The sequence below is a fragment of the Hippoglossus hippoglossus genome, chromosome 8 (genome assembly GCF_009819705.1).
Source record: "Hippoglossus hippoglossus isolate fHipHip1 chromosome 8, fHipHip1.pri, whole genome shotgun sequence".
Taxonomy (NCBI): Eukaryota; Metazoa; Chordata; class Actinopteri; order Pleuronectiformes; family Pleuronectidae; genus Hippoglossus; species Hippoglossus hippoglossus.
In genome coordinates, this window is record NC_047158.1 from 633,150 (window position 1) to 655,670 (window position 22,521).

At 40.1% G+C, this 22,521-nt stretch overlaps 2 protein-coding genes across 5 annotated transcripts in view; both read right to left on the reverse strand.

Moving 5' to 3' along the window:
- Positions 1-8,365, reverse strand: part of hao1 (hydroxyacid oxidase (glycolate oxidase) 1) — a 16,247-nt gene extending 7,882 nt beyond the window's left edge. Inside the window, exons 1-8 of one of the 2 annotated variants that reach the window (XM_034594540.1) lie at positions 8,193-8,365; positions 5,614-5,765; positions 4,924-5,026; positions 4,668-4,840; positions 4,281-4,372; positions 2,663-2,821; positions 1,124-1,193; positions 635-872 (exon numbers count right to left, since the gene is read on the reverse strand). In XM_034594540.1, the coding sequence (XP_034450431.1) occupies positions 805-872; positions 1,124-1,193; positions 2,663-2,821; positions 4,281-4,372; positions 4,668-4,840; positions 4,924-5,026; positions 5,614-5,765; positions 8,193-8,329 (954 nt within the window). In that variant the 5' untranslated portion in view covers positions 8,330-8,365 and the 3' untranslated portion in view covers positions 635-804. Of the gene's footprint in view, positions 1-634; positions 873-1,123; positions 1,194-2,662; positions 2,822-4,280; positions 4,373-4,667; positions 4,841-4,923; positions 5,195-5,613; positions 5,766-8,192 lie in introns of both variants that reach the window. The other variant, XM_034594539.1, reaches the window with a different exon arrangement.
- A 5,011-nt stretch (positions 8,366-13,376) lies between these two features.
- Positions 13,377-22,521, reverse strand: part of smg1 (SMG1 nonsense mediated mRNA decay associated PI3K related kinase) — a 79,395-nt gene continuing 70,250 nt past the window's right edge. For 2 of the 3 annotated variants that reach the window (XM_034594498.1, XM_034594497.1), the window contains exons 53-64: positions 21,636-21,825; positions 21,099-21,379; positions 20,397-20,606; positions 19,829-19,966; positions 18,771-18,923; positions 18,469-18,648; positions 17,685-17,912; positions 17,184-17,395; positions 16,990-17,090; positions 15,549-15,725; positions 14,927-15,033; positions 13,377-14,656 (exon numbers count right to left, since the gene is read on the reverse strand). In XM_034594498.1, the coding sequence (XP_034450389.1) occupies positions 14,579-14,656; positions 14,927-15,033; positions 15,549-15,725; positions 16,990-17,090; positions 17,184-17,395; positions 17,685-17,912; positions 18,469-18,648; positions 18,771-18,923; positions 19,829-19,966; positions 20,397-20,606; positions 21,099-21,379; positions 21,636-21,825 (2,055 nt within the window). In that variant the 3' untranslated portion in view covers positions 13,377-14,578. The remainder of the gene's footprint in view (positions 14,657-14,926; positions 15,034-15,548; positions 15,726-16,989; positions 17,091-17,183; positions 17,396-17,684; positions 17,913-18,468; positions 18,649-18,770; positions 18,924-19,828; positions 19,967-20,396; positions 20,607-21,098; positions 21,380-21,635; positions 21,826-22,521) is intronic. The other variant, XM_034594499.1, reaches the window with a different exon arrangement.

Sequence of the window (22,521 nt, forward strand, 5' to 3'; positions counted from 1 at the left end):
TGTATTAGTTAGTAAATATTCATCAGTTGTTGGCTGGTTTGGTAAATTAGCGAATTATTAAAATACTACACAAACATATTGTTGTGTCCTGTTCAAATCTCATATAAAAACATTTGTTTGAATCATTTCCCCAACTTAACATCATCTTATCCTGTCTAACCCTCTCTACTTTGATTTTAACCTTTGGTCTTACTCTAGTTATTCCTGTGTGCACAATAAAATAAAATGTATTATTATTTATTTAGGAATATAAATCCTGTCATCACAATATCATGTAACTCAAATCTATGTTGGGCCTCTCAACTAGACAATGCATCAGGATTTTATAGTAATTATGGTGTTGCCATTTCATCTCATATTGTGCAATTTCTTCCATCACCACATGGGCCTGTAGCGGCTACAGTGTAGCCCATATGAAGCTGGTGCTACATATTTTTGGGGAGTAGTAGTAATAGTAGAAGCAGAGGTAGTAGTAGTAGTAGTGGTGTTATAAGATGACAGAATGAGAACGATATCATTAAATACACTGCAAAGCTCGTTAGTCACATCAAACATGATTTTTAATAAGGACCTCCTGTTTTTCTAAAGGGACAGATGAAGTAGCTAAGGTTATCGTGAAGTGAACAACTTCTACAATTTTATATAACACGACACAACTTTAGGATAGTATCATAGTAACAAGTCAAAGTAAAAACCTGTACATATGATATAATACTATTTATGGCACAAATGAGTAACAAATGAATTATCTCAGGGATCCATCAAGATTGCATTGTCCTGTGAGTCCAACCACAGATTCTTCTTTCACATCCTGGAGGTAAAATCCAGTTTCCTGACCAGGGACCTGCTCACCTCAGATACGGAGCGGCAACCTACACACAGAGAGACAGACACGCGCAAGTATGCATGCACACGCGCGCACACACACAGACATGCGCAAGTATGCACACGCGCGCACGCACACACAAACACACACACACACACTTTGTCACAGGTCAATTTGAGGACTTTACGCAGACTTGTTGGGTATTGATTTGTGTGTGTGTGTGTGTGTGTGTGTGTGTGTGTGTGTGTGTGTGTGTGTGTGTGTGTGTGTGTGTGTGTGTGTGTGTGTGTGTGTTACCTGACAGTGCCATAGCAAGTCGCAGCTCCTCCTTCAGAAGTTCAAGGACCTCAGTCACTCCCTTTTCCCCCTGGGCACAAATTCACATGCTCAATTAACATGTTTCTTTTGTAGCATGCAAAATTAGTGTTAATCATAGAGTGTCATTTTGTAAAGAACATGTAGATAGTCTTTGTTTATATTTCAAAATTTATTTTTTGAGCCAACATTGGCATTTGTTTTGATTCGTGTTTATTACCAACATTTGAAGTCCAAATAATTAGGTTTCAAATCCATTGATAGTGAATTTCAAAAAAGCTAATGTAATTGTTCAGTTTAGAAACTCAGACACAAGAAACAATTCAAATAATTTGTGCTAGTAAGGCTCTGTTCAGACCAGGTATTAACATCCATTCTGAGAGATCCAAGTTCAAGTGGTCAGCTCTAAGTGCAGGTGTAAATGCATTGAGGACACATTTAAGATCTCATCTGTAGGACTACATTCAAAGGTGGTCTGGGACACATGTGGCTATATTCTTTTAGCAGTCAAAACTCAAATGTCTCCTGGACAGCAGTGAAGGACCACCCACTCAGCTGACATCCTCTGACCCGCCAGAGTTTCATAATGAACCACAGGATGTTTACAGTCCCCATAGTTTCTCCTATGACTTGATTTATCTTTGGCAACTGCCTAATTAAATGCGAAATGGTCTGTATTTACACATCACTTTTCTAGTCTTGATGACCACTCAAAGCACTTTACATTACAGATTGTTCCATTCACCCATTCACACACACATTCAAACAGTGCATCTATGGGCAGCACTTTTTCTAAGAGGGTCAATTCAGAGAGATTAATTAATAAATGTGAGATAATCTAGCTCGATAGTCAAAAAAGGATGGCAGTTTTTCTGAAGTGAATAGTATTATTTACTCTGCTCACCAAAGATAAGACAATTAAACTCAAATAAAAGGCACACACTGCTGGTAACACAGCTTCACCTCTCCTCTCCTCAAGGCACAGTCTTTTTCCAGCAAACACAATCTTTTAACCTTAAAGAAGATAAATCAAATCACCTAATGGCTCTTTATAACTTGAAACATAACTAATACTGCCTGCCTTCCATTTTGTTTACCCTCGAGCTAGACTCGAGCTAGACACAATGACCACCGCATATTGATTTTCTGTCCTTTTTCAAATAAGTAAATCTGAATTTCACTGTAACACTACCTGAGTGCATTGTGTCCCTCCTGGCTCCTCACTCTCACCAACAAATGCACACATTCACAGACCATTGACAAAAGACCCATGTCTGTATAATCAAACTGGCTAAAATCCATCACCTTTTAGTTTATGTGAAAAGCAATGACATAGATGTTTATAGCATATTGCAAAGAGATCTGATCGCAAGTGGTCACTGAAGATGCATGTGGAGACATCACACCAGGGCTGAAAGGAAAAACTCTCTCAGGACAGATGTTAATACCAGGTCTGAACAGGGCCTCGATACCCCCTCCGGATTGAGGCTAATGAGTCCGTAGATAAGTGTTGTGCTTCACCTGACAAGCAAGGCCCCACAGCACTGGTCGACCAATGAAGACGGCCTTTGCTCCCAGTGCTAAGGCCTTAAGGATGTCTGTCCCGCGCCTCACTCCTCCATCCATGTAGACATCGCAGCGACCCTGCACTGCCTTTACCACCTCGTCTAACACATCAAGCTACGCACACAAAAACATACACTTCGTTTACTTGAATTTAATCGTGTCACATAAAGTACATTTGCGTGTGATTTGGTTATATTCAGTAGGTGATTTATAGATTGGATGAAGGGGGATGCCATCCACTTTACATGACCAAAAAACCATCCCCCTTAAAAGCCTTCCAAGTCTGCCATCCCCTCTCAGCCATCCCTCATCCCCTATGAGAGAGAGGGAGAGCTGTGTGTGCATATGAGCATTCTAGAGTTACTGCTGCCAGCTAAATCAAGGAATCCACAGTTTATTTTTAAAAGTTGAAACTGAAGTGAAAGCAGTGAAAAGAACAGGACCGTACTCTTTGCCTCCCTCTCCCACACAAACACACTGACCATCTGTCACTGTCAGATTGACCATGAACAGCACTGGGTGATATCCCCTGATCTGGATATGTAAGAGTTAAGTAGAACTGACATTTTGTGTGTTTTGTTGTGTTAAAGGTTCCTCAAATTTTGCTGGGCCCCTCTAAATCAGAGGTTACAAATAGGGGGCCGCAGTATGATTCTGGACCCAGATGCCGTCCTATCTGGACATGGACCTATGACTGATAAATCATTGAGTGTTTTCAAATTTTGATTGAACATTTCTATTTTATCCAGGACAGCTTTTTCAGCCGTTAGAGCACTGGTTCAGAGGTCCAGGAAAACCCATAAATCAATTGCTTTCATTGAAAATCATCTGATGTGACGCTAATAACATCTGTGAAGCATTCTGACCAGAAAGAGAAAAGTTAGAAAAGTAACTCAACTTGGCTCTGAAATGAGAAAAGTAGAAATCGAAAACAAGAGTTGCATGACTGGACAGACTTACATCTTTTATCTTTTGGATGGGCAGTTCAAAAACAGTAATCTCATTAAAAGCAGCAATGTGAAACAACACTATAGCTAACGTCTCTCACTGAACAAGAAACGTGAGGGTGGGATATAAGAGGAAAAGAGAGGAAGGGAAAAGCAGGTGTTAAAGCTGCAGTTGTTTGGACGTGTTGAAATGGTTCAAAAACAGTTTGAAACTGTTAGAAAAAGGGAAACTTAATTAGATTTATTTGTTATCAATTTAATGTAATTGAATTTATTTGAATTGGAAAATATTGCCCAGACTTACAACCCCAACAGTACAGTTTCCAGTTTAAGCTAAAACCTGGTTCAACTTCCAACCCAACTACAAGGTGGCACCTTTCAAGTTATTCAAGGATGTTCTCCAATGTAACAGGGGGATGACACAATGAGAGATGCTCTAACATTTTTGAAGCTGCTGTTTTCATGGGTTTTGTTGACAATAAGAAATATAGTGAATAACATCATGTAGTCTTTTTAAGAGACCACAGTGCAGCTATGACAAATCTAAATAGGACTAATTTAGATGTTATATTGGTTAAGACTATCAGATTTCTGACCATTTCTAAAAGAATAAGAGACACACAGACCGTGGCAGGAACCCCATCCAGTTGTCGAGCTCCATGATTGGACACTAGGATGCCACTGACACCATAGTTCACAGCCTTGACAGCATCCTCACCTATCACACACACAGAAACTGCTGAACAAGCTCCTTTTGATCATGATTGTGTCAGGAACAAACTATAAGGATGTGTTGATAAAAATAAAAAAATTGAAACATTCTAAAATATTCACAGATAATTTAAGTAACTTTAGCTTCTCTGTATATAACAGCATTTGTCTCAGCTGTAAAAACAAATGAAAATTCAACTTTGCAAATGAAAATTAATACCAATAGTCTAACTTTCATGGCACAATGGAGTAACTGTGTGTGTGTTTTTGTTGTGTATGTGTGTGTGGGGCGGGGGTGTTACCATTCAATATTCCTTTCACAATCACAGGTAGAATTGTATGTTTCTTCAGCCAGGTAATGTCGTCCCAACAGAGGGTGGGGTCGATTGCTTTTGCAACATAAACAGCCAAACCACTGTCATTGCCATAGTTTCCCTCAGAGAATGCCAGGGAGGCTGTTGAAAAGTTAGACATACTAGACACACGCACACACACACATACTCTGTAGTCTCCATGGTGGAAATGTAAGAAATGTAATTTCTACGGTGTGGCTCCTACCTAAGGTGTGGGGGCAGTTGAAAGCTGTTGCGCATGTCGTCCAATCTTCTTCCTAGGTATGGCGTATCCACGGTAACAAAGATAGCCTTGTAGCCCGCTTCCTCTGCACGGCGTACCAATGACAGCGTGAGCTCTCTGTCTTTATAGATATAAAGTTGCAGCCACAGGACGCCCCCACCACTCAATGAGGTTGTCATTGCTGACATCACTTCCTCTATAGTAGAGGTGGCCCAGGAGCTCAGCATCATCCCTGTTCCCACTGCTCGGCATGCTGGGTAGATGCATTATATACTGATGTTAATGATTTATTTCAGAGTGGTTAACTTTAGTGGAAAAGCTGGTTTATGGACAGATTCCACTAAGAATCTCCTGACAAGACATTTTCATTTACAGTAATTTTGTGTTATGTTTTAAGTTCTGAAAATGAATGCAAATTAATGTTTTTACAGTTGCATGGCAACATGTAAAATGAAGTGTACATTTTTAGTTTGGTGGTGGAGTTTAAATTAGAAACAAATTGATCTGGTGATAATGTGCATGTTCTATCAGCAAAAAACACTGTTTAGCATGCAGTGACAGCTGCCGTGCTGACTTTGTGAAGACCTTTAAAAAGTGAATTCTATGTGTAACCAACTAGATTGATTCTACAGTTCGAATATCTATTATTCAACATTCTACAGTTTTGTGTACCTCTTGCTGTAGCTGTTTCTCCTTCAGGATGAGCCATCCTCTGCATTGCTGTGGCTGCCACACAGAGAGGCATGCTGAGCCTCTGGCCCAGCATGGAGACAGACAGATCCACTACAGAAACATCCCTCAACACCCGAGGGACAAGATACCACCTGCACACACACACACACACACAGTGTAAATGCAAAGTGCAATTTAATACTACTAATAGCATGTTGGTTTACTGTTCTCTGGTTTAGTGTTCTTTCAGAATTTCATTTAGTCCCTACCCCACAAATTAAAAGAGCATTCTTAGAGATGCCAAACTGCATATGAGGGGCTAAGTTTGCCTAATTTTTTTATTTACTATTAAGCAATTATCAATGCAGGAAAACAATCAAGTACCAATATGGGTCTCTGTGGAACTTGTATCTAATTTGGTAACTTACCTATTTTCTCTCCTAGGTTTCCCCACCTACCAGTTTAAGCTTCCAACACTTCCCTCCCTTAAAATAAAATCCAATTTGGGAAGCATTTCCACTTAAATCTGGCACACAATTTGCTCCTGTTAGTTGCTGCTTCCTTCTAAACATGAAATGGCAATGGTTTGGATGCCTTTGGTAACCTCTTGTATGTATTCGGTCTGCCTCTTAAAGGAATAGTTCACCCCAAAATGATAATTCACTCATCTACTCACCCCTATGCCAATAGTGTTTGAGTCTACAAAACACTGCTGGTGTTTCAGGGGCAAACAGAGTAGCAGCCGGGTAGCAGCCGAATCCAATACAAGACAGATTCGGCGTCAGGGACCGTCAGAAATGCTAACGTCCGCTAGCTTAACCACTTCTAGTGGACTTTTAGGTGTAAAACACGGTGGAAATGACCTTGTTTCGAGTCAAATATGAATATCGGGGCTTGTGGACACTTGGATGACACCGCACGAGCAGTATGGAGGTTACGTTTTCTTCTGTTGTTTTTTTACGTCTGAAGATAAGTTCCTAATATCTTCAGTTGTATTGGATTCGGCTGCTACACTGTTTACCCCTGAGTTAACAATGAGTTAATCATGACAGAGTTTGTCAATTGTTAGGCTTTAAACATGTCATATGATCAATTGTCATCAGATACCTTTAAAAATATAAATATAACTTTATTTGTATAGCACTTATCTAAACAATGTGACAAAGTGCTTCACAAAATCCATGGCAAAAAATGGATGAAATACAATAAAAGGTATTTAATTCAGTTCAATTTAAGCCCTAAATCATAACATAATAAGGTCCAGACCTGTTCAAAATTTTAGAGGAACTCAACAGTTCCCACAATGAGCAAGGAACCAGAAACAGTTGTTTAACCATCACATTTAAGCTCTGTAAGACTGGTTGTTGTCATGAAAATAATGATAGTCTTCAATTGTGCCTTGGCATCATTAGGTGTTTCAGCCTTTTAATCCCAATAATGTTAAAAGCCGAACCTGAGGGTACGCTGAGGCTGAAGGTAAATCTGACTGACTACTGGCTTGTATGGCAGAACAATGCAACAGAGCAATTTGGCCCGCTCAGTACATCAGACATCATTACCTCTATGCCTTTTTTAAACTAAACACCTACTGTCATAGGTAGCAGAGTCAAAAGCTGTCATAATTAAGAAACTACAAGTAAGATAAAAAGATAAAAAGGAATAAAAGGAGTTAAAACCATCCAGTAGCATCAGTGTTACAAATCGCATGTTAAAAATGCTTTCCTATAAAAATAAGTTTTGAGCCATGATTTAAAGATAGGTAGAGAGTTGACAAGCCTAATCTCGTCAGGCAGGAGGTTCCAGAGCCTCGGGGCCCTGATATAGAAACCCTGGTCACCCTGAGTAGCCAGCCCTGACCTAGAGACAGCCAACAAAGACAAAGTACGAGCAGCAACATTTTGAACAAGCAGCAAACGAGTTACTAAGGTTTGACTAAGGCATGTATAAAGGGCGTTGCAATAGTCCAGACGGGAAAAGAAAAAGACATGTATTAGCTTTTCAAGGAGAAAAGTCAGGGAGAGATAGAACTGGTATGATTTTGGATATTTGCTTCAACAGTAGAAAAGTGATAAGAAAACAGAGCTCACACATACATACCAACAAAGAGTTTAATGTACACACAGATCAATGAGGACTTTACACAGACTTGCAAAAAATAGAAAAGAGAATAATGAGCATTGTGGTCATGCCCCTACATACATATATTTATATATACAGTAGATTTACTTTTTACTTTTCTATACTGTTTTGTCCTCACAAAACATATGTAAAGCGTCCTTGGGTTCCGTGAAAGGCGCTATCCTGCCACAGCTAACTGTATTAGATCGTCCTAGCATAAAAGCTACAATAGCAGATACATTCTCAAACTGTTTGCAATACTTTATGCTAATTTATGAATACTTGTATATGTGTGTGTATATATATATATATATATATAATTATAGGAAACGGCATGTAGTTAGACTATAAAAGAGTAAAATATAAATAATAAAAGTATGCACAAGTGTGATTGCTGCCGTACTAAAAACAAAGTGGTAAACTAACTGTGTATGTGTGTGCGCGAGTGTGTGATCGCATACCTCTTGAAGGCAGCAACATTGTCAGCCAATGTGTTTTGTTCATCAGCTCCTGAGCGGTAGTAGTCATACACAGCTTTGGGAAGAACCTTTCTAGCTTCCTCCTCAAAGTCAGACACACACACTCGCTGTCCTGACATCGCTGTTCATCCAAAGCTAAAACACTGAGGGGTTCACTGTCTGTCTCTCTGTTATAGTGCAGGGTGTGTAATCATTAACCTGCTGGAGGCCATCGACACCATGGCTCCTTTTTAAGTTGTGCCTTTCATGGGAGTTGCTGCCCTACTCAGTTTACACAAGAGTCATGTTATGAAGGTGAGAACAAATCCAGATGATTGCAGGCTTTGTGGCTATCACTCGGAGCCACCTGGACCTTCAAAATCCAGAATATATTGTGAGTGTGGTTATGTGCTGGTTACATATTAACTTTGAATCCTCTTGTTAAAATGTGGGTTCACAAAATAGTAATTCAAGGTAACAGGAAACTGTCTAAATGCTGTGTAATGTTCCAGTTTTGGCCAGGAGGGCCATGTCAGTGTCAAAGCTAAGATACAGCACCAAATGTTGAAAATTCCTCATTTCTTTTCTATTAACATCTAAGAGTTCCAGCTTTTAGCTGAATGTCTGCAAGTTACAACCAAGGAGGTTATGTTTTTGTTTTGTTTGTGAACGCACACAGACATCACTCTCACTCGTGTTGTGTTGTCAGCGGATATTTTGTTCAAAAGAATGAATCATTTGGGTGAAGAAACTGAACTGAATCACTACCTGACATGATCCAGTCAGTTCAGTGATCAGTCAGTCAGCCACACAAATTACTCCTTGAAAAGAAGAGAACTGTACGGATACCCTCACTGGGGAGAACATAGTAGTACTTTACAATGCCGGATGCAGTCTGTCCTGGAAAATGAAAGACTGTCTTGAAGTCTCAATTAGGAAGTAGAACTAAATGTTTTATTTAATAATCAAGTGTTGCAAAAATATATGTGTTGTATTCAATAGGGGGTAGCTCAGAACTCTGACTTATCCTCCATTAATGATTGTTCTCAGCTCACTAGTTGAACCAAAGTTCACCTGTGTTTCAGGTCATAGAGAGGGAATCAGCACTCTGAGCTGCAGTCAAGCACTAAACAACCCAGTGATTCTGTGTTTTTGTAAAATTTTTTGTGCACTGATCCTCGTGTTTCAGTTCATTGAAAAGAACTGTAATTCCCAACACAGGCTCCAACGACTAAGGAGTAAAAGATAGAGAGAACTGCATTGCATGCCACTGGCACACAACGGCAGCTGAAATGATGAGGTCTGACTGTCTGCTTGGATGATAAAAAACTTTATGGACAATAGCACGAACAAGCATGTGGGAAATAGTGCTGCACACAGCTTTACAGTGACAACATAAAGTTAGAGATCTCTTATGTTGTGTGAGGTATAAAAAAAATTGCCAAAATGAAACTGGCAGCAAATTAGAAAATGGTCTTAGCCTCGGTGGAGGTATATGCTCTCAGACGCTTGTCCAAAATGCTGCAGCACGTGTCCTGACAAGAACCAAGAAAAGAGAGCACATTTCTCCAGTATTAGCTTCACTACACTGGCTTCTCGTTAAATCTAGAATAAAACTTAAAATTCTCCTCCTCACCTTCAGGGCCCTTAATAATATGGCACCATTATATCTTAAAGAGCTGATAGTACCTTATCACCCCACTAGAGCACTGCGCTCCCAGAATTCAGGCTTACTTGTCGTTCCTAAAGTCTCTAAAAGTAGAGTAGGAGCCAGAGCTTCCAGCTATCAAGCTCCTCTCCTGTGGAATCATCTCCCACTTTCAGTTCAGGAGGCAGACACCATCTGTACGTTTAAGAGTAGGCTTAAAACCTTCCTTTACGATAAAGCTTATAGTTAGAGTCGGTCCAGGCTTGTCTTAGACCTGCTCTTAGTTATGCTGCTATAGGTCTAGAAGGTTGGGGGACACATGACACATGAAGCTTGTAAGGGAAATGTAACATTTTGACCACAATATGATCATGTTAATTTCCCCTTTGATTGATCATGATTGAATCTCATACAATGTAACCTTGATCATGCTGTATCCTGTACAACTGAATGAATCTTGGCCTGATTGCTTTAACTAAGGCATTGTTGCCTTGATGTCATCAGAAGATCCTGACCTTTGACTTTGTAACAAACCCAACCAGAGTAGGAGGGATGAGCCAAATGTATAAAGACAAAGAACTGTTTCCCATCGGTGTGCATATTACAAACTAACCTTTGTCGTATGCACCATGCTCTGAGCATTAAAGTGTGACAATACTGTAAGAGAATTGTGTCTCGTTCCTCGTTGTTAAGGTGGGATTGCAGAAATTGCCACGACAAGCTTCTCTTTCCAGCTTCTCCTTCCTCTTCTCCATCCTTATCACATCAAAGAAATTAATATCTCATCAGTACATGTTACTGACTTGACTTCTTCCCCGGAGTCCCTTTGCCTTATCATCCGCAGATCCACATCGTGGATCATGATGGTGGATCGCGTATCAGAGATCGTAATGGTGGATCCAGTATCGTGCTGGCATCTGATAGTGGTGGTGGACCATGATGGCGGCAGTGGATCATGACTGGACTATGGTGCCATCCGATCTTGATGGTGGATCATGATCTTGCTGGCTGCTGACCATAGACTATTATTACAACAAGACTGCTTGATATATATATTTCTCCTCAGATACTCGAACATTACTGACAATAATCCATCAATTCATTTACCTTCAGTTATGCTACAAAGTGTTTATTCTAATCAATGCTGTAAATACTTATCTTTCTGATGTTCTCCATTACACGTGGCATCTATTGCACTTCTGTCCGTCCTGGGAGAGGGATCCCTCACATGTTGCTCTCTGAGGTTTCTACGTTCTTTTTACCCTGTTAAAGGGTTTTTAGTAGTTTTTCCTTACTCTTGTTGAGGGTTAAGGGCAGAAGATGTCACACCTTGTTAAAGCCCTATGAGACAAATTGTGATTTGTGAATATGGGCTATACAAATAAAATTTGATGGATTTGATTGAGGTGCAGTTAACTTTCCGAAAAACGCACTCTTTCTTTTCCTCTTTCATGCCGTCTCCTCACCACAATAACTGCAGCCATTTGTGTGCAATGCTGTGCCGATTAGCATCTACCTCTCTAACGTATTAAATATAGACGGTCACAACCACCACAATTATTTTCAGGCTTCGTAAATCACATTGCGTGTGCTAAATTTAAGTATTTGTATCTACTCCTCCCAATATTTTGCGTAGTGGGGTAGAACGCCCGATATTGCATCTTCATTAAGGAAAACGTACTAAATGGACAGGGCATGATATTCTGCACGCAATCCTCAGTGCGCACCGGTAAATCAGCTTGCATGTATTTTTGTGGGTGAAATCAAGTTTGCATGTTTTTACATGCGCAAACCTTTAGTAGATCGGACCCATAGTGTCCAATCAGAGCATCTCAGCAATTGGTACAATATTCAGTCAGGGGTATGATAGAATCTTATAGAAGGCATTTGCACTTTGCACTTTAATTATCACTGCAATTCTATTAGGCCCTCAAACACATTAGTCATTAAACACCAACATCGATCAAATGTAAATTCATACTTTAATAGTCATGGCACATTATAGCTGTACAGGCATTGGCCCTTTTACCCTTAAGGATGTAAATATTGTTCCTTTTAGCTTTGATGAGGTGAGTCAGATCAAACAACTGGAACCCTTCCATCAGTACAGTGGGACTGCCCCATGAAGGTCCAGTTTCTCCAGGTAGTTGCACGATGCTGATATTTTTTGTCACCTAGTCACAAATGAGTCTGCACCTTAAAAAGGTTCACGTGTACATACTTACAGAGCAGTAACCTTACATGATGCAACTACAATGGCAAATACAGTATGTGTGAAACATTAATATTTACTAGATCCAGATTTTATTTATTTTGAATAGATCCCTTTCCATTAGGACCATTGCATTGCGTTTCAGATTCAGAAGAGAGGTCAAAGGTCTTGCACATGTCTACATGCCTTTGGACTATGATGATAGATCTGAAAGCACATTTCTTTCTTTTCCAGCTTCTTTGAAAAAGATGCTCTGAGGATGGAGCCATTAAATAATAGTACTTCATGGAGCCCATCCAGATAAACAGTTATTACATCCATTTCTGTGCTCTGACAAATTAATTTAAATGCAAGGGGAGTTATTCTTTTTTTTTTTAGATTGATCTGCAATCAATCATTTTACTTGTATAGCCCATATTGACAAATCACAATTTGCCTCATAGGGCTTTAACGAGGTGCAACACACGCTGTCCTTGACCCTCAACAAGAGTAAGGAAAAACTACCCAAAAAACCTTAACAGGGGAAAAAACTGAAATCTCAAGAGAGTAATGACAAAAACATGTATTTTCCTCATGTGCCTGACAATGCAATTTGGGAATTGAATAAGAAAGAAACTCAGTACAGTACCTCATCCTTTTCTTGTGGTTCCCATGTTGTCTTGTTTTCCTCTGTCACTTTCTAAAAATTCTTTGTCCCTGTACGTCAGTCGCTGCTTCCTGCTTTCCAGCATGTGTGATCATTACGTGTGTATCATTTGAAACCTCACCGGTTACACTTTATTAATGTCTACATGCATTCCTTCATGACCAGGTGTTTGGTTTGTCTGATACACTCTGGTGTCACCATTTAAAAAAACTAAAAACACATTGATTCTTATTATTGGAAATACTAATTAGTTTGTCTACATTTTGTTAATACCCAACCAGTGGACTGTGGTTGTTTAAAAACACACTTAAACCCTTAAACTATAATTTTTCTCTAGTTTTGTTTAACATGTGGTTTAATAACCAACTTGATCGGTCTTTAACCATTTATTGAACTGACATTAATAACCATCTTGCGTCTACTGTGATTGCTCTGTATGTCAGTCCCAGCTGTGGAGGAGAAAACGGACAGTCAGGGCAAATGGAGCTCTAAACTAATGTAACCCCTACCTATTACCTTGAAATGTTTCTTTCTTTTCATAAGAGGTGAGGTGAGTGGTGGCAGATTGTTGCAGGTGACCATCATTGGTGAGTATTATTTTATTCTATGACAATCTCAAAACATGTATATTAAATAAAACTCAAATCTACTAGAAGCTAATGTAAGGAAGAACAGCTAAATAAAAGTCATCTCTTCTCAGCTCCATGTTTATTTGGCATCCAACAAAATTGACTAAAAGCTTTAAGAATTAACAATTTGCACCATCACCAAAAACATAATTTCTCCCACTAAAAATGTAAAATTAGAAAGTTACTAAAAACGCAAGCATTAGGGGTGGGGAGTGAATACATGAGGTCAGCAACAGATTTTGACAGGCAAGTGAAAGAAGGCCGAAGTCTACTATAGGTCTAAAGATGACTGAAGATAGTTACAAAGCACAAAAGACCAAAGATGCATACTGAAGAAAGCGTCAGATAAAGGTCCTTCACCTTTTACGTGTCCCTTCTACACTCAGATGAGCCATCCAGAAACATTTCAAATGAAAGGATGTTTCTCTTTCACCCATAGTTCAAATAATCCTCCTGAGAAAACAATTCCAGTTCATCTTTTAATCGGTGACATGTGACAACACTTCAGAGATGTGTCAAAGTCTTCACTGTTCAATCAAAGTATGGTTTGATTATCGTTTTCTACTTAAATTTCTGCTGATTTCAGGTGGGTTCCCATGTAGCCTTGGGAATGCTGTTCAACCTACATTCTCCTAATTTATACCGTTCTGTATCACCCACTGACCAATCAGAATCCCAACGCCATTGATGAAAAGATACGAGAAAATCAAGTGTGGCTATCTAAACGCCCCATCCATCTGAGCTTCAGTCCCGGTAAAGTCCCACCCACAGCGCATCAGCTGTGTGCTTCAGAGGGAAACAACTCACTTCCTGCTTCATCCTGCCATCAGTTGGTGTTTGATTGGCTCAACAGGACGGAGTGATGTTTATGGGTACAACTTGATAGTGAGCTATGCAGGTGAGGGGGGAAGGTATCTCCAGGTCGAGGGTAAGGAGGCCTTTTCCCTCCTTCCCCCCTCCCCCATTCAGCACTGCTTTGCGCTGTCAAACCCCAGAAAGGAAGGTGGGGCTGCAGGCCCACTAAGCGTTGTGTTAGCCCGATCGCCGATGGTTGGGGGAGTGTGGTTGCAGCAGTGCTACGAGGTCGCTGCCCCAGTTAGGGTGCCCAGGAGTTTGGGAGGGCAGACTAAGCATCCACTTCCCATTTCCTCCCCCCTGTGTGGCCCGGTGCTGCTGTTCCAACACCCCAGACCCGCTGGACTCTGGTGGATCTCCAAGCCTTCGCTGGACCAAAGACATGAAGCAGTACAGCGTTCACACCCAGGCAGTCCAGCCCTCATACAGCTGAGCCAGGTTGTCCATGTTTGTGGCTTCTTTGATGATAAAGTCCACCTGCAACCGAACAACAGGACCATTGGTCAACCAACTGTGTGTGAGACATTCATTCGGTGACTTCACTTTCACGTGTTCTGTATACTCTTTGTTAACTGCGGTCTATTCTTGACCAAAGAGAGGGGGTGGTATTTTCTATATAATTTGCTAAAAGGCAACTGTGCAATAACAAAATGCAGGAAGGATTGACAGACTGATGACCTGTTTGTATTTAAAGATGGAAACAGATTTGGATTATTATTTGCTACGTGACTCAGTGCGTGCATGAACCTGCTCTGTGGCGCTCATCCTCCTGTTCGGATCGATGTCTCTGCCTTCCAGCTTGGCTTTCACTCTCTTCCACACACTGACTGCATACGAGTTCCTCTCCTGGACAGCTGCAACACAGCAATCCGTAGGTTCACAGCAGTGCAAAGACATTCAATCTAATTTCAAGTCTAAAATCCCATAATGCAGTAAATGTAGCAGGAACATCTGTACTAGATGAAATGAAGAGACTGCTTCTGTTCCAACAGACTTATATGTGATACACACCTGTCACTAACATACATCTGTATCACCAAAATGCTGAGTGGGCATAAAAATAAAAAAATACATGACAACATTTTGACAAACAGGCTAAGATTTGACCAAAACTATTTCACACATCTGTAATAAGACTAAGATCACACCTGAATCAAGCATAAAATGAACTTGTATATATAATTTTAACATCACAAAGGTTGCTGGTATATATTGAGGGTGTTACATATGAACAAGGTATGTCTCTGTAACTTTTGTTAATTAAGATGTATAGCCTTGCATGTATTTTGCATGCAAGGTTAAAAATCAGATTCATCAACATGACCTCAGATCAATGAGCAGAGTCAGTGTAAAGAGTGAAGATCAGTACCTCGTCCTGTTTTGGGGTCTCGTACAGCTCTCTTGGGGCTGGGATTGAGGCCTCTGCAGTTCATTAGCAGAGTGCTGGGTGGGGTATCAGTGGGGGTTCCAAGGTTGCGTGGCAGACCCTTACGTGCATTCTGGGACATCGAGTCTGGCTGGGTCTTCACCACACTGCACCTAACAGCTGAAGCACAGGACATGGTGTCAACAGATACTACTGTTACTTGATTAGTAGACATTTAGATGAAATTTGATCTATCTAGTTTCCTTCATGGATCTCTCTGCTAATTCCAGAAATCTGTCTGTACGTGGACTGCATATTTTCAGATCTTCATCATGGCAACAACATTCACAGAATGACTTCCTCTTTAGCAATTTGAGGTTAAGATTGTGTTGCTAGCTTAACAGACCTTGAAAATAACTGACATGCAGTGTTTGCAGTTAAGTAAATCCTTCAAAGTTACACTTATCACACACAAACAGAAATAAAGCAAATTTTAGATTTCATGATAAACATTGACTTTAAATTGGCTGCAAAAAATAATAAAAAATAAGAATACAGCCGATTATGGATGTACAATAGCTTAATTGCAGGTAAAGCAGGTAGGTTAAACACAAAGTTCTCTAAATTTACACTGCACCATAGATTGTGTGTGTGTGTGTGTGTGTGTGTGTGTGTGTGTGTGTATGTATGTATGTATGTATGTATGTATGTATATATATATATATATATGTATGTATGTATGTATGTATATATATATATATATATATATATATATATATATATATATATGTATGTATGTATATATGTATATATATATATGTATATATATATATATGTATATATATATATATATATATATATATATATATATATATATATATATATATATATATATATATATATATATATATATATATATATATATATATATAACGAGGCAAACAATAAAAAAGTGACAGTATATTGTAGACCTGTTTGAGGAGGACCTGCTAATGACAAGGAATAATTCTGAAGTAGACTTTGCAGCATTAACAAAGGCCAAGCAAACTGCCCATTCGAAACAGGGATGTTTACAACGAGCATTGAACTAGTAAATCCAGAAAGTCCTGTACGTCTGTACATTAGTGGCCTGCACATTAGTTGGCTTCACACTTAGCATGTGTATTGTTAAGGGCCCAAGGAAGTGCTAAGTAGAACTAATTTAATTTAATCTTTGTACATCAGCGCTGGTGCTATTTCAGGATTTCTGTGGCTCAATTACTGCAGGTCACTTTTACTATTATATTTCTTTTGAAAACACCACTACTATCCTGTGTAACTATAGCCAGTTGCAGTTCTTAGCTGAAAAGAGAGCTGCAGTCTCTTTATAGCCACCTGTCAAGACAACAGGTGTAAGGGGCTTGAGGGGGTGGGGTGAAATGTGCAAATATTTGTGACGTCGTACCTGCTGCAAAGCTCGTCTGTGCTGCAGAAACAGGACTGGCACATTCACTGTCTCTATCCGTCACCAGTGGGGAAGCAAAGCCCACCAAGCCGTTATACACACTACAGGGATGCACACAAAGAGGATTAATATAAAATATTTAAGGGGAAATAAAAGTCAGATTTAAGAGTCCACGTATAAGTGACTGGCGGTACCTCTGGCTCTGGGAGTGCAGTTCCTTCAGGGTAGCAGGGATCTCCTCCAGCAGTTCAAGCTGCTCCTGGTTGCGAGGCTGCCCACTGGCCTGGACCACTGTGAATAAAACCAGCTGGATGTTGTCCTGCCACGCTTTGTACTCTAAAAGGAAGTGACGCACACTGCCCTCATATGTCACCTCTTCACCTTCTGCCAACGCTGCCTCTTCGTCCTGTACAACAGAAGTATCACAGGGGAGACTGCTAAAGGTAACAGCTAAAACAGACACATGGCTCAGCAAGAAACTTATGAGAATCAAAAAAAGGGCACATATGCGATTCACTAAGTATTCAGAACTCTTAATTTTTTGCAGTGAGTAAAATGTTTTATTTTAAAATTGATTCATTTTACGTTTGCATTGCAAATACAGACTCAACAACAAACACAAAACCAATATCTGGATGTAGTTTGGAAAATTCCTTAAAAAAAAGAGTGCATATGTAAATTAGGCGGGAGTATACCTTAGCCATGGCTCTCAGCAGGTGTTTGACATCAGCTAGTTGGCGGTTGTGGTTGGACAGAATGGTTTTAATGGAGTCAATCAGGAGCTGCAGTGCATCTCCACAGGACTCTAGCTGCTGGTCTCGCTCCTCTTGAGTTCTCTGCTGAACGCTCAGCTCCTCCTCCAGCTGCCTCTGGGCACAGCTCAGCCAATCAGGACTGCCTATGGGCAGGTCCAGCAGTGGATTCTAGTAATTGAGAAATAGTTAAAAGGTGCCCTTTGGAATTTGGGACCTGTAGGAGTCAAATGCAGCAATATGCCAGACGAGGCAGGAGAGAGGACTGAAAACTGGTTAACATATCCTTGTTTTCCAAACAAGCCAAACAGATAATATGAGTTACTGAATAAAATCACACTGACATTTTCAGAGCTGTTATTATACTGTGAAGACATAACACCGGAAATGCATGTTAGACCATAGATGTTTAGATACTTATGACACAAACACAGGATCTCTGACTGGAAGCCTGATGTAAAATGCCAATACTTTCAATTTGCTAATAAGAATCCCAGCATGACAGACTAAAAGATGATTTTAAGAGTTTTTTGTTTTTCTTCTATAACATTGTAGGAAGCAGAGCCTTAACTGCTAAAATAAATGAATGTGACAAATGACTTATATACATCTAATGAGTCATCTAAATAAAACAAATGTATTATTAATCCACAAATGTATTACCTAACTTGTAATGCACTTGCTGACAAGAAATGCTTCTAAACTGTGAGGACGGAGGTCAACCCACCAGTCTGTGTAGCAGTTGGAGCTCTAGAGGAGACACTGCATTGCTAAACTGGGCCGCATAGGAGCAGGTTTGTTGGCAGCGCTTCAGCAGCTCAAACAGCGCTGCATCCATGTTTAGGGCCTCGGGAGATCGAATCCTAAGGCCTTCAAAGTTCAGGATGGTAGAGCACAGGAAGGTGACCTGGAAACAGACAGCAAGAAAACATGGCTTTTTCTTTACATTGGTCATCAATCAAGTGCCATGGCTGAGTTCAGCTACTTCAGTCAAAGGGCCCTTGGTCATGAACATGTAAGCTGTGGTACCTGGCTGGTGCGCTGGTTCTCTCTGGCCACGATGCCACGTTTCTCCCTGATGGTCATCTCAAAGTCCTGCAGGACAGGGGCTAGTGCTGGGTTGGCTCCACCAGCCCATTTCAGACGCTGCTCAATGCTAGCCTCCAGAGATGCCAGCTTCTCCTGAGGACACCAGCAGCAAAGAGAAGATTTGGATAGGAGCAAGTATTAAATCAGGATTCAAAATGTCATATTGATTGGTGCATGTGAACTTGGTCTATTCATCATTATATGCAATTATATTTGCTGCATTTGCTGGAAGATTACAATGCTTAAAACTGGGAACAATCACTAGAAGTTCTGTGCAAATAATTCACAAAAAATAGAATCCCTAACAGCATGATAGCAGAGTTATGATTAATAGTCATAAATGTAAGTATGCATAAGTTGAAATTTGGCACACGTATGTTTTGCCATAAGATAAGGGCTTGGTTTCTTACGATACCAAACTCCGTATTAGGTCTTATGGGACAGAGATATGCAATTCCATTTTAAATGGTAAAGATTGGTCAGAAATTCATAGCCACCATCAAAAAACAAAGGGAGAGCTTTATCAGAAATTTGGTCATAACGCAAGTTGTCCAGTAACAATCTGGATTCTGCCTCTAAATTTGTGATCAAGTGTTTATATTATGTGATGTTTGTATAAGATTTATATTTGAAGAGCATGACTATCAGCACTGAGAGTTAAATATTAGAAGGACAGTCTGGGTCTTGAATAGAACAAGTTACTCCAGTCAGAGCGCTATAAATGACTGAAGAACTCTTATGCATTTATATTTCTTGTTTCCCTATTTTGTACAAAAGCATTCACCAAATGAATGTATGTATGTATGTGTATCTAAATAAAAAAAACTGAACAGTTAACTAAACTGATAATTAATAAGTAATTAAAAGCATCAACATTTTAATCAACACACAAAAGGTTTTAGATTATTTTCAAACAATGCTTAGGTTTTAGGAGATATTTAGAGGCATCTTGATGGGTTAAACACAACGGGTTAAACACAGGTTAGTGTAACACTGACCTGAATGGTGAGGGTTGCTCCCTCGTCCTGACTGAGCTTGTACAGCTTCTTCTTCATATTGCTGAGGATGATAGAACGGGGAGGAATGCTGACACTAATTGGCTGATTATTGGGGCTCAGAACATCTTCATGCTGCCACTGGAAATAGAAACAAGAACAAACTCCATGATATCAGGGACATGCTGGACAATCAATACTAACACAAGTTGCAAATGTAGCTCAAAATTGTATCATGTGTTGTTTGAGAACACAATGAGATGAGCCAATGAGATGGAAAATAACAACTTACAAATATATTAAAATCCATGGCCTTCAAGTAGTACTTGTATGCACTGAGGTGGAAGGTTTCTGGGTGCTAGCTATCTACAGTACACTTTAAAGTTTGTAGGTGTATGCTGTGGAACATTAATGTTGGCGATCCATAATAACAGATGGAAAAATGTATTGCAAAAAATCCAGTCAGTACTCTACATAATACAAGTAATACTTTCAGGGTTGGTGAAGTGATTTGATTTTTAATAGAATGTGAATGAGGATCATCAGCAGCATCACAAACTTATATGTGTACCTGGAACATGGCAATGTGCAGCTGGCTCCTCTGCAGGCTGGCCTTGGCGGCCTCCAGGTTGGCATCTAATCTCCTCAGCAGGTCCACTTTTTTCCAAGCTGTGTCGTAGGAGGAGGCCAGTACAGTGGATCTGTTCAGCAGCAGCTGGGAGACTCGGCCTGAGGATAGGTTCTGCTCCACTGCCTTCTTACACAGCTCATCTAGAGACACCTTAAGAGCCAGGACAGACACCGGATCAAGTGAACATACTACAGACTCTTATCTAGTAAGCTCTTTATACACTTGAAAGTTAAGAGTAAAAGTGTCTGTATCTGGCAAAAATGTATACTGTTAGGTTTATAATTCTTTCAGTAATCATTACACCCAGGGACTGGATTCTACAGTGCAAATATTTTTTGAAGAAACTTGTGTAAATGTAAAAAACAAAATGGGGCACACTGGGGCAAATGATTGACTTCCAAAGGATTTGCCTTAAACCCAGTCCCGAATGGGTAAGAGCACAGAGCATTTTATCAGCAGCTTTTTCATTAAACCAGTTAGTGAGATTACTGATTACGGAAAATATGGGTTAAGTTTAATTTATGGTGGCACGTGCTACCTCTCCATTGCTTTCTGTATTTAGCAGGGTGAGACTAAGCTCCAACACACACACACACACACACACAAACAAAGTTAAGTAGATAGGACACACACGCGTCATACCATGCTCTCCGTGCCAAAGTCTTTTGCCTCCACCTGAGTGACAACGTCTAGGCCGAGGGCTGACACAGTGCTACACAGGGCCAGACCGAGGGCTTGACTGGGCAGACCCATGAGCATCTGCCGAACAAACTCCGCTGTGAAGGCCTTGATGGGGCGGGTCATCTGTTCCTCACTCACCACTGCCAAACCTGACCCTGTTGAACCGGGCCGCTGGTAAAGTTGATTACCCAAACCAACTGGTCCATTTGTGGGCACAAGGTCCTCAGCTGAGGGACACGTACCTAGACACACGAGATTTGTCACACACTTGTCAGACAGCAGGCTAAAAAAAGCGGCCCAGCTTCATATTCTCTGCCTGGCAAACACCCCTATAAGCTTCTGTGATTTAGTCTAGAAGAACAGAAATATAGTGATACATATTCTGTTGCCTGATCATCAATATTAACATATTGTTTGCGGGATGTCTTGCACAGCTCTTGTGAGCTTGCTTGATGTGTTCATCCTGAAGGCTTTTATGTGGCGATGAAGATCGCTTACCAGACAGAGTCTGAGCAAAGGAGGAACACAGCCTGAAGAAATCCCTGATGGTTTGTAGTCTCTTGAGGAAGAACATCTCTTCCATCAGCTGCCGCTGATTCAAGCTATCAAAGAAGTGGAGCTGTGTGGCACGAGCCTCCCTCAGAACATCCACCTTCTTCCAAGCTGACGGAACCTCAAGAGAACTCAGCTGAGAAAAATGAGGAGCAAAGAAAATTGGGGTGAGAGCTCCTTTACATCTTTGTTGTTTTTTTATTATGAATATTATGGCCTCCCTCATTCACTTTACATCGGTGGTTTTCCTTTTTTTATTTTTATTAGCATGTAGTTATAAATAGTTATAAATTATTCCACACATGTTGCATTTCTTTGAAAATACTATCCAGTGACCTGGGATCCAATGAAAAGGTAGTGCATTGGTATTTTGCATGTGTCTGACCATACACTGATCATACAGTGATGATATCTCAGCAACGACTCAAAAACCAAAGACCAAACTATCTGGAGTTCTTGCTGAAATTATAAGCAAACTTTGTTAAAAAATTGGATTCAAATTTTTTTGTGCAATTCATCTTAAACTGCTATATTCACTCATACTGCTGTTATTATTTATATTGAGGATAGCATACTGCTAATATAAATATGGAGCTGGAAAACAATTAAAAACAATATGACAACCATTTCTCTGTTTTAAAGGAGATATGGCTTTTGGTTTCATGAGTTCCTCTTGTGACCAAATCAGCATGAAACTTTCATGAAGATCTGTGATGATGTGGCCAAAAAGTGTTTTGGCAGTGTTTACCACCGCTGCAAAATGAAAAAAGTGGAAGCCCTGGAAGATTTTAAATGAACCATTAACATAACCATTTTGAGCTGCGTGCTGTAG